Source organism: Bufo bufo, chromosome 3 (genome assembly GCF_905171765.1).
Source record: "Bufo bufo chromosome 3, aBufBuf1.1, whole genome shotgun sequence".
Lineage (NCBI taxonomy): Eukaryota > Metazoa > Chordata > Amphibia > Anura > Bufonidae > Bufo > Bufo bufo.
Window position 1 is genome coordinate 212,373,548 of NC_053391.1, and position 18,746 is coordinate 212,392,293.

The following is an 18,746-nucleotide window of genomic DNA, read 5'->3' on the forward strand; positions in this document are numbered from 1 at the left end:
TTTAAATAGCTTTTGGAAAATATTTCTCCTGATCCCCCTTCCACCATACACACACAGGCATGGCAAAGCATTCATGTGTTCTCGGTGGGTAGATGTGAGTAATCTGCAGCTAAAAACCTCTGCCAGGAGCTCATTTCCCACGAGAATGTCCTTTCTTACTCTTTAAATCAGACTTCAGGGGAGAGTAAGGACATCTGTTGGGTTTGGAAACATTAATCTAATGTGTATAGGCATGTTTAGAGTGAGAGTGAGCACACGTGTGTGGCCACTCTTCTTCTAGGAACAGGGGATCCTTGCCCTCATTCTTGAGATCAGTGAGAGACTGACATTTATGCCATTATAAATCAATATTTTTTTATTATTCCTAACCAGTTACCTTATTTTTGTATGTCACCAATGTTTGGCATATTGATACAATTTAAGCCTTCTCCACACATATTCATATTTAAGCTTTTCATAACCTGTTGGATTGTAACTGACTATTGTGATTACATCATTACGATGCTGAAGGAATCTGGCTGGTTTGTTCTCTGACTGCACAATACTCCCTGTGGTTTTCTTATGAAGAGTTAATGACAAAAAATTGAATGTGATTTATCAAAAAATGAACCCTACAGTGACATATTTATCTATGTCAACTTTGTAGGTATCCATAGATACTGCAATACGAGATGGTTAGACTTCTTTCATGATGTTTCATTTAAATTGGTTGTCTGGTTTACAAAACCTATTTTCATACCCTATTTATAAATTATGAGCTACAGGAGTTTTCCAACGTTATTAAAATTCTCAGAAAAGCCACCCAGTTGGCTAAAAAAATAATGAATGCACCACCTTCTCTTGCATCATGATTTGTGCCATGCTTATCAAGTCCACTTGCCAGTGCTTGCTTATAAACTGCAGTCGTGGCATGCCAGTATCCAGTAGACCACTTAGGACAGTGATCAGTGATTGTTTATAAACTGCAGTGGTGGCATGCCAGTATCCAGTAGACCACTGACGATAGTGATCAGTGGTTGTTTATAAACTGCAGTGGTGGCATGCCAGTATCCAATAGACCACTGACGATAGTGATCAGTGGTTGTTTATAAACTGCAGTGGTGGCATGCCAGTATCCAGTAGACCACTGATGATAGTGATCAGTGGTTGTTTATAAACTGCAGTGGTGGCATGCCAGTGTAGTAGATTAAATAACAGCATACAATATAAATCAGCTGCTTCTAAGGCCACCAGGATATTGTCATGCATTAAACGAGGCATGGACTCATGGGGCAGGGATGTAAATATTACCACTTTATAAAGCGTTGGTCCGGCCTCATCTGGAATATGCAGTTCAGTTCTGAGCACCAGTCCATAGAAAGGACGCTCTGCAGCTAAAAAAAAGTACAGAGGAGAGCGACTAAACTGATAAGGGGCTTAGAAGGTCTTAGTTTTGAAGAAAGATGAAAGAAATACATTTATTTAGTCTTAAGAAGAGACGTCTAAGGGGGGACATGATTAACCTATACAAATATATAAATGGGCCATTCAAAAAATACGGTGACAAACTGCTCCAAGTAAAATGCCCTCAAAAGACAAGGGGGCACTGCCTCTGATTGGAGAAGAAATAGTTCAGTCTCCAGAAGCGTCAAAGCTTCTTTACTGTAAGAACTGTGAATCTGTGGAATAGACTTCCTCAGGACGTGGTCACAACAGTGACAATGGACAGGTTTAAAAAGGGTTTAGATGAATTCTTGAATGCAAATTTCATTAATGCATATGAAAATGGGTTGAAACCTGAGTCTCACTTCCTTCTGGGATTTGCGTCCCCACCTATTCCTTGGTTGAACTTGACAGACTTATGTCTTTTTTCAACCGTATTAACTATGTAACTATGTAATAACTAAAGAAAATGAGAAAATCCTAGATTTTGTATAGTGTATCAATCATTTTGCAATTTGTACCATTACATTATCACTATACCCTTCAGAGCATCTCAGGAATATTTACTGTAAACTGCTTTAAAAATTAGACTAGGGATTTCGTTGTTTTCATAGCCCTTTCTGCAAGCTAGCTTGTTTTTGAAATATGTTAATAATTTAGAGGATATAATTAAAATAGGCCAAGAAATTTCGCAGTTATACAAAGTATGCAGACCCCTTTTCTGTTAGTGCTTTCTCAGGGGTAGGCCCGGTATCAATAGTTATGCTCTTGGCTAGTGGAAAATTGTTAATTGTATGTACTTCATTTGGATGATGACCTGTATTTAGTATAAAACAACAGATGATTACTGGTAACTTCTTATCTTTGGAACTGTATCATGTGATTGCTAAGATTACTACTTTCTCAAGTTTGTGAACATATCACTAGTCTAGTTCTGAAATGTCTCTTTCAGCATGACAATAAATCTGAACTGCATCTGAAGATAAAGTTCCAGCATATTTGAAATGGCTATATCTTTTGGAAATCATATTTCTTAATTAACACCATGTTTCAGTAAAGGAGAGCAACATTTTATTTACCTTCACATCAATGAAAAATGGCTTATCATAAAAGTACCTCCTGCAAAAAATGTGATCTGTAAAAAATTGTGTAGAAGATCAGGCATGGCCAGAAATGACTGACCTCATCAAAGTACGAATGAGGAAAAAAAATGGATACATTTTTTTATATTTTTTTCTTTTCTTTTCTGGCTTCTAAGATAGAAGTGTTTACTAATATGCCCCACCAAACCTTTAGTGATGTGTTTGGCATGTTCAAATCTCAACATAATTGTGTAGATACAATGGTGTCCCCTGTTCAAAAAAATATTCATTAGGGTGTACAATGTGTGCACAATTATTAGGCATGTAAGTACCTTGACAAGATCATCATTTTATGCATATTTTCCAACTCCAATGCTTATTGGATTGAAGCATATCAGGTGATGTCTTTTTGTGTAACGAGGGATAGTGTGCCCTAAGGAGATCAAGATCCCATATCAAGGTGTGCATAATTATTGGGCAGCTTGTTTTTCTCTGGCAAAATGGGCCAAAAAGAGATTTAACTGTCTAAAAAGTAAAAAATAAATAAAATAAAATTCACAGAGATGCAGCACTCTTGAAATTGCTAAAATATTGGTCCTGATCGCAGAACCATCAAACATTTTGGTGCAAATAGTCAACAAGAACCTGATCCTCCACCAATCTCCCCCACCGCACCCAGAAGCACTTCATATATTGGCTGCTGACCGGATCATGCAGCTTTATATCTGCTCCCCTATGCTCCCAAGATATCTGGACCATCGTACAAAACAAGCACTTCTACCTTATGTGTCACCCCTGCCTCCTCATAGATTGTAAGCTCTTGCGAGCAGGGTCCTCATTCCTCTTGTAATTATTGACGTGTCTGTTGCTATGTTATTTATGACTGTTTATACATGAACCCCTGAACTGTAAAGCGCTGTGGAATATGTTGGTGCTATATAAATAAAGATTATTATTATTATTATTATTATTATTATTATTATTATAAGGTAACAAGAAACGTGTAGAGAAAAAAGACGCAAATTAACTGTCAAAAATTTGAGAAGAATTAAATGTAAAGTAACCAGGAACCCATTATCCTTCAGTGCTGTCATATTCCAGAACTGCAACTTCCCTGGAGTGCCCAGAAGTACAATGTATTCAGTGCTTAGAGATGTAACCAAGGTAAGGAAGCCTCAAGTCCAACCACCACTGAACAAGACACATACGTTGAAACGTCAAGACTGTGCCAAGAAGTATCTGAAGACAGATTTTTCAAAGGTTTTATGGATTAATGAGATGAGTGTGACTTTTGACAGACCAGATGGATGGCCCTGTGGCAGGGTACTGCAGTAACGGGCAAAGAGCTCCACTTCGAATCAGACGCCAGCAAGGTGGAGATAGGGTACTGCTATAGGCCGGCATTATTAAAGATGAGCTACTGGGACCTTTTTGTGTTCAGGATGGACTCAAAATCAACTCCAAAACCTATTGACAGTTTTATATCAGACACTTTCATCAAGCAGTGGTACAGGAAAAAGTCTGCATCTTTCAAGAAAACTGCGATTTTTATGCAGGAAAATGCTCCATTGTATGCATCAAAGTACTCCAATGCATGGCTAGCCAGTAAAAGCCTTAAAGATGAAAAAATAATTTCATGGCCCACTTCCTCGCCTGAACTAAACCCTACTGAGAACTCTCCTTTTTAAATGGGAGCTAAGGAAACAGTAAACCTCTCTGAACAGTGTCTGGGAGGCTGTGAATGCTGCACAAAAAGTTGATCTTCAGCAGGTTAACAGACTCCGTGGATGGAAGGCTTATGAATTACAGGTATTGAAAAGAAGGGTGGTTATTTATGTTAAGCAAAGTTTTTCAAAAATTAAATTTTTTATTAGCCGAACTTTGTCAAGAAATTTGATTTGTTACGATTTACTTAGTTACGAATCGCTTTTAAATGTATGGAGCAGGTGCAATTACAGGAAATAGCGATTGTTCTGCCTCCGTCATTTAACCCCTCAGATGATGCATTCAACACTGATCATGGCATCTAAGACTCACATTCAGGTGCTCAGGGGTTAATCCTGGGTAAAACAAAAATATATAAATATATATATATATATACAGTTGCAAGAAAAAGTATGTGAACCCTTTGGAATTATATGGATTTCTGCACAAATTGGTTATAAAATGTGATCTGATCTTCATCTAAGTCACAACAATAGACAATCACAGTCTGCTTAAACTAATAACACACAAATAATTAAATGTTACCATGTTTTTATTGAACATACCATGTAAACATTCACAGTGCAGGTGGAAAAAGAATGTGAACCCCTAGACTAATGACATCTCCAGGAGCTAATTGGAGTGAGGTGTCAGGCAACTGGAGTACAATCAATGAGATGAGATTTGAGGTGTTGGTTACAGCTGCCCTGCCCTATAAAAAACACACACACCAGTTCTGGGTTTGCTTTTCACAAGAAGCATTGCCTGATGTGAATGATGCCTCGCACAAAAGAGCTCTCAGAAGACCTACGATTAAGAATTGTTGACTTGCATAAAGCTGGAAAGGGTTATAAAAGTATCTCCAAAAGCCTTGTTGTTCATCAGTCCACGGTAAGACAAATTGTCTATAAATGGAGAAAGTTCAGCACTGCTGCTACTCTCACTAGGAGTGGCCATCCTGTAAAGATGACTACAAGAGCACAGCTTAGACTGCTCAATGAGGTGAAGAAGATTCCTAGAGTGTCAGCTAAAGACTTACAAAAGTCTCTGACATATGCTAACATCCCTGTTAGCAAATATATACGATACGTAAAACACTAAACAAGAATGGATTTCATGGGAGGATACCACAGAGGAAGCCACTGCTGTCCAAAAAAAACATTGCGCACGTTTACAGTTTGCACAAGAGCACCTGGATGTTCCACAGCAGTACTGGCAAAATATTCTGTGGACGGATGAAACCAAAGTTGAGTTGTTTGGAAGAAACACACAACACCATGTGTGGAGAAAAACAGGCACAGCACACCAACATAAAAACCTCATCCCAACTGTGAAGTATGGTGGTGGGGGCATCATGCTTTGCTGCGTCAGGGCCTGGACAGATTGCTATCATCGAAAGAAAAATTAATTCCCAAGTTAATCAAGACATTTTGCAGGAGAACTTAAAGGGAACCTGTCACCTGGATTTTGTGTATAGAGCTGAGGACATGGGTTGCTAGATGGCACCCCCTTAAACTAATACTTTGTTGAAGCACCTTTTGATTTTATTACAGCATTCAGTCTTTTTGGGTATGAGTCTATCAGCATGGCACATTTTGACTTGGCAAGATTTGCCCACTCTTCTTTGCAAAAACACTCCAAATCGGTCAGATTGCAAGGGAATTTCCTGTGAACAGCCCTCTTCAGATCACCCCACAGATTTTCAATCGGATTCAGGTCTGGGCTCTGGCTGGGCCATTCCAAAACTTTAATCTTCTTCTGGTGAAGCCATTCCTTTGTTGATTTGGATGTATACTTTGGGTCGTTGTCATACTGAAAGAGGAAGTTCTTCTTCATATTTCAGCTCTCTAGCAGAAGCCTGAAGGTTTTGTGCCAATATTGACTGGTATTTGGAACTGTTCATAATTCCTTCTAGCTTAACTAAGGCCCCAGTTCCAGCTGAAGAAAAACAGCCCCAAAGCATGATACTGCCACCACCATGCTTCACTGTGGGTATGGTGTTCTTTTGGTGATGTGCAGTGTTGTTTTTGCACCAATTTTGGAACTATGGCCAAAAAGTTCAACCTTGGTCTCATCAGACCATAACACCTTTTCCCACATGCTTGATGTGTTTTTGCAAAATGTAGCCTGGCTTGGATGTTTTTCTTTGTAAGAAAAGGCTTTCGTCTTGCCACTCTACCGCATATCCCAGACATATGAAGAATACGGGAGATTGTTGTCACATGTACCACACAGCCAGTACTTGCCAGATATTCCTGCAGCTCCTTTAATGTTGCTGTAGGCCTCTTGGTAGCCTCCCAGACCAGTTTTCTTCTTGTCTTTTCATCAAGTTTGGAGGGACGTCCAGTTCTTGGTAATGTTACTGTTGTGCCATATTTTCTCCACTTGATGATGACTGTCTTCACTGTGTTCCATGGTATATCTAATGCCTTGGAAATTCTTTTCTACCCTTCTCCTGACTGATACTTTTTAACAATGAGATCCCTCTGATGCTTTGGAAGCTTTCTGTGGACCATGGCTTTTGCTGTGGGATGCGACTAAAAAGATTTCTGAAAAAAGATTAACTAGAGGAGCTGAACTCTATTTGGGGTTAATCAGAGGCACTTTAAATGATGGCAGGTGTATGCTGACTCCTATTTAACATGATTTTGAATGTGATTGCTTAATTCTGAACACAGCTACATCCCCAGTTATAAGAGGGTGTGCACACTTATGGAACCACATTATTTTAGTTTTTTTTTCTTCCCTCCACCTAAAAGATTTCAGTTTGTTTTTCAATTGAGTGGTACAGTTTATAGGTCACATTAAAGGTGGAAAAAGTTCTGAAATGATTTATCTTTGTCAAGAAACCTAACATTTTAACAGGGGTGTGTAGACTTTTTATATCCACTGTATAAATATATATTTGTGTGAGGCACTTACGGTAGTACAGTGAAGAACCTAGGAAATCAGGGAATAAGCGTAGTCGGTTGTGGTGTGCCGAAACCGAGGATGAGGTAGGCCTGAGAAAGAAGAGGGCCCACCCAAGGAAAGAGATGTGGAAGAAATGAGTTATAAATGAGTGGAGTGGTGGGAGGGTCAAGTTCAGACCTCGGACGGTGCAGGAGCCAGGTAGGGGGGTGCCCTAAATAGGCTGGAGGCGGACCTCAGCCCCTCCCACAAATCCAGGCCAAAGCCTTCACACTTGTGTGAGGCACTTACGGTAGTACAGTGAAGAACCTAGGAAATCAGGGAATAAGCGTAGTCGGTTGTGGTGTGCCGAAACCGAGGATGAGGTAGGCCTGAGAAAGAAGAGGGCAAAATGAAATAAACACTTTATTGTATTCGATATACATGAAAGCTCAACCCGACATGTCTTGGAAAGCGTTTCTTAACTCCCGTGTTGGATTGGGAATGTAACGTGTGAAAGCGGATGACTTCCAGCGCCCCAACTTCTTAATGACATGAGCCGGGATGTTGGCACTGGAGGCCGTGGATGCGGCCCCGATCCGAAAGGAGTGCCCAGAGTAGTTGGATGCGTTGAGGCCTAGTTGAGTGAGGGATGACCTGACATAGATCATAAAGGTGGTGGTGGTGAGTGCAGACCCACGCAGTTGAAGTAGTGGCTGACAGGGTAGGAGCTTGTGATGCTGTTTGTATGCGTCCAGAACCCCGACTGGGCACCATCTGTTCTGCGTAGGGTAGTATGGAATGTCCACGGGTGAGAGCTGACTGCTTTTGGAGCGAGGTAAGGTTAGGATATAATGATCCCCGTGTTTCGTCAAGTGGGAGGCTAGTAGACAATGTGTGGTTTGGGTCGCCGAGGTCGTGGTGAATTCCCCGGGCCTCAGGAATCCGTAGAAGGCCAGGTACATCGCTGTTTTGATGATGGAGTTGGTAACAGCTTCAAAAGGTCTGGTGTCTAATAAGTCGGATAATGCCTTGAAAATGTGACTGTTAATGGGCAGTCTCTGTGTCGGCCGTGCGGGTTCTGTCCTCTGAATGCCTTTGAGTATGGTTTTGATCTGGTGTGAGGCCATGAAACTGATGTTGTTAGGGTGTATGATCAGCATGTGATGTTGAATGCCGGTGAGATAGAGTTTGATGGTGTTGTATGACAGTTTGAGCTTGAGGTGGCAAAAGGAAGCAAACCCCAGCAGGGAAGTCATGACAAATGGGTGCGTGATGTTGTGTTCCAACAGGAACTTGTTAAACAGTGTGAATGCTCTGTTGTATGACCTGCGTGTGTTGTCTGATAGTGCCGAATGGGATAATAACTGGCTATGGCGCATGATGACATCTAATCCAGAATGAGCTGGTGAAATGACGGGGTGATGGAGGCCGTGGGTGACGCTGACGGGAGAGCCTGATGAAACGCCTGAAATTGGAAACGAGACAGATTGTCAGCTGCCGTATTGCACCTTCCCGGGACGTGGAAGCAGTGTATGAAGAAATTGTTGCAAGCTGCCAACCAAGTAAGCCTGCGCAGGAACCTCATGATAGTGAGGGATTTGGACCGACCCCTGTTAATGATCTGGCAGGTTGCCTGGTTGTCTGAGTAGCATCGGACCGACCTATTAGCCCATGAATGACCCCACGCCACGGCGGCCGCCACGATGGGGTAGATCTCGAACAGAGCCGAGGTAGTGGAGAATCCCTCCAAACCCTGGACCGCAGGAGGCCAGCTACCCCACAGCCAATCGTTCCCAAAAATGGCCGCGAAACCTGTGGTGGATGCCGCATCCGACCAGATTGATGGGGAAGAGTCCGACAGCTGAGGGGGGAACATGCTCCTGCCGTTCCAGGCGGACAGAAATCTCCTCCACATACCCAGATCTGCAGTGGCGTGGGCATCCAGGGGCAGCCTGTGAGAGTCGTGAAGGAAAAGGGGGAAAAGGCGCAGAAGCCGTGAAATGAACGCGCGACCCTGGGGGATGATGCGCATGGCAAAGTTCAGGGACCCCAATAGGGACTGTAGTTCCTTGCGATTGCAGTCGCCGAGTTGAAGGTAATTGTCTATGTGGTTGAGAATAACCTGGATCTTCCCGAGTGGCAAACTGGCTTGCATAGAGGCAGAATCCAACTGAATGCCCAAGAAGGTGATGACTGTGTCCGGCCCCTCTGTTTTCTTTGTGGAGATGGGTACCCCAAGTTCCCCGAACAGCTTGATGGTGGCCCTGAGGCTGGCGGGAGGGGAGATGTTTTCCTCCACGAGTAGAAAGTCATCCAGGTAATGCAAGACCATCGGGCATCTTGCTACGTTCAAGAGCAACCAGCAAAGTGCCTCCGCGAATGTGTCAAAAATGGCTGGGCTACTTTTGGATCCGAAGGTCAACCGGGAGAAAAAATAATAGTTTTCGGACCACTTGATGCCATGAAGGTGCCACAGCGATGGGTGAATTGGTAGCAATTTGAACGCATTGGCGATGTCGGTTTTGCTGAGCCATGCTCCGACCCCTGCTTGCCTGATGGCGGTGATGGCGTGATCTATAGTGGTGTATTGGAGTGAGAATTCCTCCGACGGAATGAGGGAGTTGAGACTGGGGTCGGCTGAGCCGTGTGGTGCCGATAGATCGATGATTAGCCTCTGTTTCTGGGAAGATTTCCCGGTGACGATGCCAATGGGATTGGTGCGCCATGTGGTGAATGGGGGTGTCTTGAATGGTCCTAGCACGAAACCCTCTGCAACTTCCTGGGCTATGAGGGCGTCAATTGCGGTGGGGTTGCCTTGGGCGGATAGGAGATTTGGACATTCCAGGGTGCCTGTCGGCATGTGCAGGATGCCCGTGTGGAAGCCTTCTGTCAGCCCTGCCACGAGGAAATCCGTGAGATGTCTGGATGGGTGCTGAGACATAAATGCTGAAAAAACCGGCATATTTATGGTCGATAGATACGGTTTAGAAAACATTTTATTTGGACACATTGATCTAGCATGTGCCCGGAAACAATTGGTACAAATGTGCAACAACCTGCACCCGCTAAAATTGCAGGATCCCACATTGAAATTGTTGCAAATCTGGGATTTGCCCAGAAACTTGATTGGCCGCCCCAGCTTGTCCCGGCTTGATTTCTCCGTGACCCCGGAGGGGCCGGCCGCTTGAGAGGGGGCTTGACTGTCCGCTGCGTTTGGGCAGAAATTGGTGGTGTGGGCAGTGGAGGAGCAGTGCACACAAGCTGGCGTCCTTAGGCCTGCGAAGTGTCGGCAAAAAATGACAGTGTCGATTCTTGCCCAGTTGGAGCGGACTCCGTACTGGGAGAAAGCCCCTGCCACCTTTGCCGAAAAAGATCTATGGTAGTCATAGAATGCCGACCCCCCATATTTGTTGCCCAGGTCCACCAGCTTGTGCATGTAGAGGTCAAACTCCTCCCTTCTGTTAGGGTAGACCGTGCAGATGACCTCCCTGTAGATGCCGAAAGCCAACACAAATTCTGGAATAGACAGTTTTCTATTGAGGCGGGCATCCCTAGATTTAACCACGACTGAGACATCGTCATAAGCATAAGTTTTGTTCTCAACAGTATCTTGAGAGGCAATCAGGAGGGAGGCCAGGTTCACATCCTTACCTTCCAGAATGTCCCTTTTCAAGTGCTCCGGTATCATGTGCGCCGGGCTGACTTCTTGGTCATCTGGGTTGATGGATGGCACGCCCACTGGCAAACCGGATGGTGCCGGTGACGCTGCCGGTGGTGGCCCTGCCAAGGAGAGGGATGTGGTGACCGACTCCAGCCTCTCTAACCTGTCGTTGACCCTGGACATGGACGTCATCAAAGAGGCCAGCATGGCGTGTATATCCCCCGTGCTGGACTGGCTGGGTCCTTCCCCTGCCTCCGCATTACTGGTTGACGTGCGTAGTAGTCGGAAAAGCTCCGCTTTCCTTGCCGTGGCGGGGAAGGGGATCTGCCGTCTCTTCAATTCCGCCGTGATACGCGGAATTGTCCAGGCTCTGATGGATGCTGGGCTGGCAAGATCGTCTCCTTGGGCTAAGGTGATGGATCTAGCCGGAGTGCCCGGAAGGGAAAAGTTCTCAATTCCTTCCAGAGACATGCTAAAACAGAATAGTTTGTTAGTGTGGGGAAAACACAGGACCGTGCTGGCAAGCTAGCTATGCCGGATGGCGAAATAATTAAGCCTAGGATGGTGACAGATGAGGCCCTGCTAATTGCCGAGCGGCTTGAGAGGCTCTATCTATGAGTTGGCGCGAGGGGTTGATGAGGCCACTGACGTGGTGGCAGGAGTGTGAGGCCTCTCGGTGACTTGTACGACAGGACTAGGGAAAGGGAGTGACAGGTGAGGCCCTCTCTATGCAACAGCGAGGCGGCTTACTAACGAGTGGCGCGATGGGCGGCTGCCTCCGAGCGTGTGAGGCGGGGTGTTGGCCTCGCGGACCACTGACTGATGGCGAAGCCAAGAGGGGGTTAATCTAGTGGGATTCCGAAGCCCCTGATGCCAGCACGCTGACCCTAACGGGATGGACTGAAATGTAGGAAACAGAAAACGATTGAGCAGGTGTACGTACCTGGTAGCAAGAAAAAGTCACTGGATACGTGCAGCGTAAATAAGTCTAAGCTTGATCGCCTAAAAGAGGGGTAGACAGAAAGTGTTATGACGAGAGTTGACTGTGGTCTGAACGTTTAGCATGACCTGAGAGGATTGCGCCGTGAGTTGCAACGGTGACCCGGTATGGTATGGAAGGTATGTGAAATGATGCCCCGTGCTGTGGCGGAAGGTGTGAATACGGACCTTTTATTTTTATTTTTTATTTTTGGTTTTACTGGGATATTGATGTTCTAATGGAAAACGGGGTTTTTTTTTTTTTGTTTTTTTTTTTTCTGGCGTTTTTTTTTTTTTTTTTCCCATATGGCTTTTTTTTTTTTTTTTTTTTATATCGGGTTTTTTTTTTTTTTTCCATATGGCGGGATTATTGTTTTTTTTTTTTTTTCGGGTTTCTTTGGTGACTGTATGAAGCGTATGGATTTTTAATTGTACATGGATGTTGGCCTGGCGGGTGTGTTCCCTGATGCCGGCTCTTGTGATGATGACTTGCGCCCCCCCTCCTGGATGCGCTGCCTGATGGAGGGGAGCGGTAGCTGGATCTGTGGGGCTGGTGCAGGGGTGTGCAAGCGGCACCCCTTGGCTCCCCACCCCCATGCACACAGCGCACGCGTGCGGCACCTGTGGCCGGCCGCCAGGCTACCGCGCATGCGCCGCCGCGGCCGCGCATGCGCAGCGCCCCCGCCGCGCATGCGCGAACCGGGCGCCGGGACGCGGCGGCCGCCATTGGCAGCGCGGCAGGAGGACGGAGTCGCGGGCCGGCGCGGCGGCGGGGAATAGGGGGACCGCGGCCCTGGTGCGGCTTGTGGCGGGGGAGCGTGTGGAGAGGCCGGGAAGCGGCGAGCATCTGGTGTAAGTGAGAGGGCGGCCGTGCCGCTGATCTGGCGAGGGGTGTGAGGGAAGAAAAGTGCGTGGGATGATTGGAGGGGAGGGGAACGGCGTGGTTGCTGCCATGGGAACCTGGTACACGTGTTGTCCGTGCTAGGAGTGGGGATGCGGTGGGGTGTGCGTGCATGCATGATCAGAAAACGGTGCCAGCATGAACCGTGATTTGAAATGAACCTGTGACATGGTTTTACAGGTAAATGTTGAAATGAACCGAGCTGGAGGCAGGGCAGCCGTGAGGCCCTGTGCTGTACCGTATGAAAAACTCACAGTTTGAACGGGCAAAACGTGACCCGCAAGGAACCAGGTGAAGCCGGACGGATGGAACCGGAATGCTCCAAATCCTGGACCCGAAAACAACGAACTTCAGAAACAGCAACTTGTAAGTAACTTCTTCAGTTAACTCCACACGCGACTCTCTCTCTCAAGTTCAGACCTCGGACGGTGCAGGAGCCAGGTAGGGGGGTGCCCTAAATAGGCTGGAGGCGGACCTCAGCCCCTCCCACAAATCCAGGCCAAAGCCTTCACACATATATATATATATATATATATATATATATACACACACACAGTGCCTTGCAAAAGTATTCACCCCCTTGACTTTTTTCGTGCTTTGTTATATTACAGCCTTAAGTTCAATGTTTTGTTAATCCGAATTTTATGTGATGGATCAGAACACAATAGTCTAAGTTGGTGAAGTGAAATGAGAAAAATATATAAATAAAACTATTGTTTAGACATAGAAAATATTAAATTTGCATGTACATATGTATTCACCCCTTTGTTAGGCAGCCCATAAAATCTCTGGTGCAACCAATTACCTTCAGAAGTCACATAATTAGTGAAATGATGTCCAGCTAAGTGCAATCTAAGTGTCACATGATCTGTAATTACATATACACACCTTTTTTTAAAGGCCCCAGAGGCTGCAACACCTAAGCAAGAGGCATCACTAACCAAACACTGCCATGAAGACCAAGGAACTCTCCAAACAAGGAATGGACAATGTTGTTGAGAAGTACAAGTCAGGGTTAGGTTCTAAAAAAATATCCAAATATTTGATCATCAGGAGCACCATCAAATCTATCATAACCAAATTGAAAGAACATGGCACAACAGAAATCCTGCCATGAGACGGCCACCCACCAAAACTCACGGACCGGGCAAGGAGGGCATTAATCCGAGAGGCAGCACAGAGACCTAAGGTAACCCTGGATGAGCTGCAGAGTTCCACAGCAGAGACTGAAGTATCTGTACATAGGACGACAATAAGCCGCACTTTCCATAGAGTTGGGCTTTATGGCAGAGTGGCCAGAAGAAAGCCATTACTTTCAGCTAAAAACAATAAGGCATGTTGTGAATTTGTGAAAAGGCATGTAGGAGACTCCCAAAATGTATGGAGGAAGGTGCTCTGGTCTGATGAGACTAAAATTTTACTTTTCGGACATCAAAGAAAATGCTATGTCTGGCAAAAACCCAACACATCACATCACCCAAAGAACACCTTCAGCAGCCAGGACTGGGAAACTGGTCAGAGTTGAGGAAAAGATGGATGGTGCTAAATGCCGGGATATTCTTGAGCAAAACCTGCACCACTCTGTGTTTGATTTGAGGCTAGGATGGAAGTTCACCTTCCAGCAGGACAATGACCCCAAACACACTGCTAAAGCAATACTTGAGTGGTTTAAGGGTAAACATATAAATGTGATGGAATGGCCTAATCAAAGCCCAGATCTCAATCCAATAGAAAATCTGTGGTCAGACTTAAAGATTGCTGTTCACAAGCGCAAACCATCCAGCTTGAAGGAGCTGGAGCAGTTTCACAAGGAGGAATGGGCAACAATCCCAGTGGTAAGATGTGGCAAGCTCCTAGAGACTTATCCAAACTGACTTGGAGCTGTGATTGCCACAAAAGGTGGCTCTACAAAGTATTGACTTTAGGGGGGTGAATAGTTATGCACATTGAGTTTTTCTGTTATTTTGTCATATTTGTTGTTTGCTTCACAATAAAAAAAAAAAGGCAAGGCACTGTATATATAGTCACTTCATCTATTTGATCGTGGACAGGTGTGCTGATGATGCATCGAGTGTGATGATGTCACCACGTGATCATGTTGGCCATGTGCAGAGACGTTATCACTGATGACAACCGCATACAGCCAGCGTGATCACGTGATGACATCTTCACGCTTGCCGCAGGTCCTTTGGTGGTTTTCTTCAATCAACATGTAGCAGACGGCCTCTCTGCAATCAAGTGGATGAGGTGAGTATCATTTTTTTTATTTTCAGCCACCATTTTAGGCAAAATTGATTCTTTACCATGAAGCGCGAGGAAATTTGGCTTTGTGGCTAATCAAATTTTTCCTAAACTTTGGATTAAATTCCGCTTTGGATACTTCGATTCGGTCTACACTAGTGGCTATATTGGTCATTGATTTAATGTTTGTAAATTTTGAGTTGTTTCTTTATCATTCTCACTTTAACAGATGAAAATAAACAAGTGAGATGGAAACATTTTCCTTTTTTATTTTGTTACATCATAATTCTGTACACTAATGATTATGCACACATAGATATTTTCCTAAAAAAGCCCAAACCTCACTTTTACCTTCTTAAATATTCACGTTTGAGGTTTATTAGTATTTTGGAATGACCGACAGCACAGTAGTTGTTCAATAATAAAATGAATCTTCAAAAATTCAACTTGCTTAATAATTGTGCACACGCTAAATGTACATGTCAGTATTGTTATAGAAATTTCTGCAGCTGTCCCATTAACCTGGATCTGGTTTACCGAAATCCATATTCCAACCCCATTCAGATGAATGAAACTGTTTGTTCAGTCACAAAAAATTCTACAACATATCTACCAGGTGGGAATATACCTTTAAATGATCACTAACATTTCACACAACTTTGCATAAATCAAAATGACAGATATAACACACTTTACAATATTTTGTATAAGAGAAAATTCCTCTATTTCCCCATTATGAGCTATTTTCCCTCATATATGTTAGCATTCTCTGTCTTAAGAAAGACTTATCTTCCCTCTTCACCTTTCCTTAGAATTTAGATGAAAATTGAGGATCCAGTCTCATAAATTACACCACAAGAAATAGGTTAAAAACGGCTAACTTGCACAGATAATGTCACAATCATGTAGTCTCCAAAGAATACTGTTGTTTACTGTTCCATCTGCATTGCAGTCAACACCATAAGCATCTCTTACAGTATCTGCACTGCCAAGATTCCTAAATAGGGGGGGCACCCAGAATAGTAAAACACTGCAGTATAATTCAAAAAGAGCAAGCAATTTGTTATACTCACATAAACATATAAAAAACATGTATATCAATATAATCTGTCATATAAAGAACAGCCCAACTCGAGTTTCAATAATGCTTCTTCTGGGGCATAGATATCTTTTCCAGGAGTCTCTTTAAATACCAAAATCCATTACACTCATTATTAAATCAAATACATTTAAAACATCCCCCATAAAAAAGCTTATTAGAAAAACAAAAATAGTAATCATTATGTCATAAATTACACTAGAGGGCATTTCAATTTTTAGCCAATCAGCTTCAGAAACCATTCTCAAGACATCAACATTTTCAGCCAATCATCTTTAGTGAACCTTCCTCAAGGCATTTCAATTTCCAGCTCATAGGCTTTTCTCCCCAAAGACCAAATAAGGAGCTATCCAGAACCTGTGGAATTCCCTCAACATCAGTATACCACATGATCATTGACATCCAATGAAAAACTCCCACCATTACTAACCCCTATGCAAACTAAATAAAATACTAAACTTAAACAGTACATGATCGCACATCAAAATCCACATTTAAACACTTCAGCTGAAATGTTCCCAGAGAGAAAATCACAAAAAAACTCCTGCTGATTGATAACTGAAACTGGATCTCCCTTTCTCCATTTTTTATCAGTTCAAAACCCTGAAATTTCCTTCCCACTGGGGAACTACTGTGGCATTTTTTGTGTAGACAGAAAATATGCATTTTAACACCAACTGTTTTATTGTAAATATGTTAATTTATGTGAGTCTTAATTTTCCACATGGAGACTACAAGGGCACTCTAATCCCCATTTGGTTTTATATGCTTTGGAGGAAACAAAGGGAGGGAGGTTATTAGGCAAAACATATCCCAAAATCAAATCCCCCTTCAATGGGGGACCAATTATTTTTAATGTATACAATATCTGTAATAAACTGGGTGTCACGAACCAGCGGGTGTGAACCCACTGTGCCATTTGTCCTGCCTCCTCTAAGGGCATTGTCTAAATTAACCCCTCGATGCTCACAGTACCCCTGATGGTGAAGATAGACTTTCCCAAGGGGAACACCAGGTTGCTACCTCTTGAGGAGGATAGGTACATGAGGCAGCTGGTCCAGGCGAAGCAGGAGGCACCTGAGAAAAGGTGCCAGAGGTACAGGCATTGTCAGCAGGCTGAGTCATTACCAAGATCAAGAGTGCAGGACCGAAGGATGAGGCAGAGGCGAAGTCAGACAGGCCGCTGTTACACTGGGTAATAAATGAAAATTTAAACTTACCTCCCTCTACGTTTCTTTCATATTTTTCTTTATAATTTGGTTTTGGTCACTTTCGCTAACTTCCTTGTAAGTATAATTTCTATAATTCCGGAGAATATTAGTTTAGGAGGGGGAGGAAAAGAGCTTTAAAAGTGGAAAAAGAGGCATTTTTATCTCATAAGATAATTTACAAAGTTTCTTATATTCATCTGTTCTACTGATTTAAGCAAAGTTGTGTGAAAAGTTAGCTAACTCATTGCAACATCAATTTATAATTAAACAATGGTATACTTATCATGGATGTAACTGATGGAGTTGATATGAAACATAATGAGAAGTGGGTTTTGTTGACTAACCCCTTCTGCATAGGAGATTTGAACCTGCACATCACTTCCCTCATATACTGAACAGGCATCCCAAAGTTCACTATGGATAAGAAGGGGTGAAAAAAAACCTGTACCTCCCAAAAGGTATCTGAAAGGATTTTTACTTAGTCAAGCAAAACCCGGATCTGTGCTAATGAGGGGCAAGAACCCAAAAACAGATGTCTACTGATGGTTGTCTTCCTTTTGGAGGCTACCCTGGCTTGTCTAAGCTCTAAGCTATGTATAGGTGGCTTTAGAGAGAGATTTTTTTTTCCTTCTTAACTAATTTGCCAACCTTTTCCCAGGACGCATTGCCTATAAGACTCCCTGTGTCCGCTGGTTGTTTCTATAAGGATATACAGTGCCCCCAACACTCAGTCCTAGGACCACACAGTCCTACCTAAAAGGGGAGGTTGTGGGTGCAACTGCTCTCCTGTACTAGAACAGGTGGCTGATGAATAAGAACAAATGGAAAATCTCATACAAATTTCTATCATGTGATTTCTCTTTCTCTATGTATGCTACTCCTATTACCTACACGCAGGAAGTCTTATAGGGAGACTTATACAGTAGACAATGCTTCCTGGGAAAGTCTGTCTCATAATGATACATCTCTTCAGAACTCTTTTCAGAAATGACTGCTTCCTCTCCAGTGGTATACATAAAGTAGAATGCTTTTGCAGCAAAAATTAAAAAAAAAGTCCAAAAAGGAGTAAAGCCCTCTAATTATGCTGGTTTTAACCTCGAAACACACTATACTGGGATAGAAAGCCCCAGTGCTTGTTAACCCTTTACTCAGTCTATTGGAAAAGATTATAGTACTAGCTTAAGTTTGGGCTACACATTTTGTGTTTCTAAGTGCAAATGTGGGAATTTAAAAGGATGATTTTCAAGTGCATTTGTACCTACAATAAAATGCCCCCTATTGCTCACTTTGCACACTATTGAACAGTTCTAGAAGTTAAAATACTTTTATTCCACTTTAGAGTGCTACTGTTCTTCAGTTCTTTGGATACTTGATAGGACTATATGATCGAGGTCCTTGTGGTGAGCCCTCTGTATTTAGATTTTTATTACACAGAGGTAGGGTGCTTCAGGGGTTAGTGATAGTACTCCTATAATATTCTTTGTAGTCTTCAGTTGTTTAGCAGTTTAATATCTAGGATCTAATATAGTCTTGGTTGATGAAGCGGTTAATGTTG

At 43.3% G+C, this 18,746-nt stretch overlaps 1 protein-coding gene across 1 annotated transcript; it reads right to left on the reverse strand.

Moving 5' to 3' along the window:
• Positions 1 to 390: 390 nt before the first annotated feature.
• Positions 391 to 11,232, reverse strand: LOC120993699. The gene is made up of 3 exons (XM_040422173.1): positions 10,752 to 11,232; positions 9,223 to 10,046; positions 391 to 558 (listed from the first exon to the last, which is right to left on the reverse strand). Exons 1-3 carry the CDS (start codon positions 11,230 to 11,232, stop codon positions 391 to 393), a joined length of 1,473 nt encoding a protein of 490 aa, XP_040278107.1.
• Between the last annotated feature and the right edge of the window lie 7,514 nt (positions 11,233 to 18,746).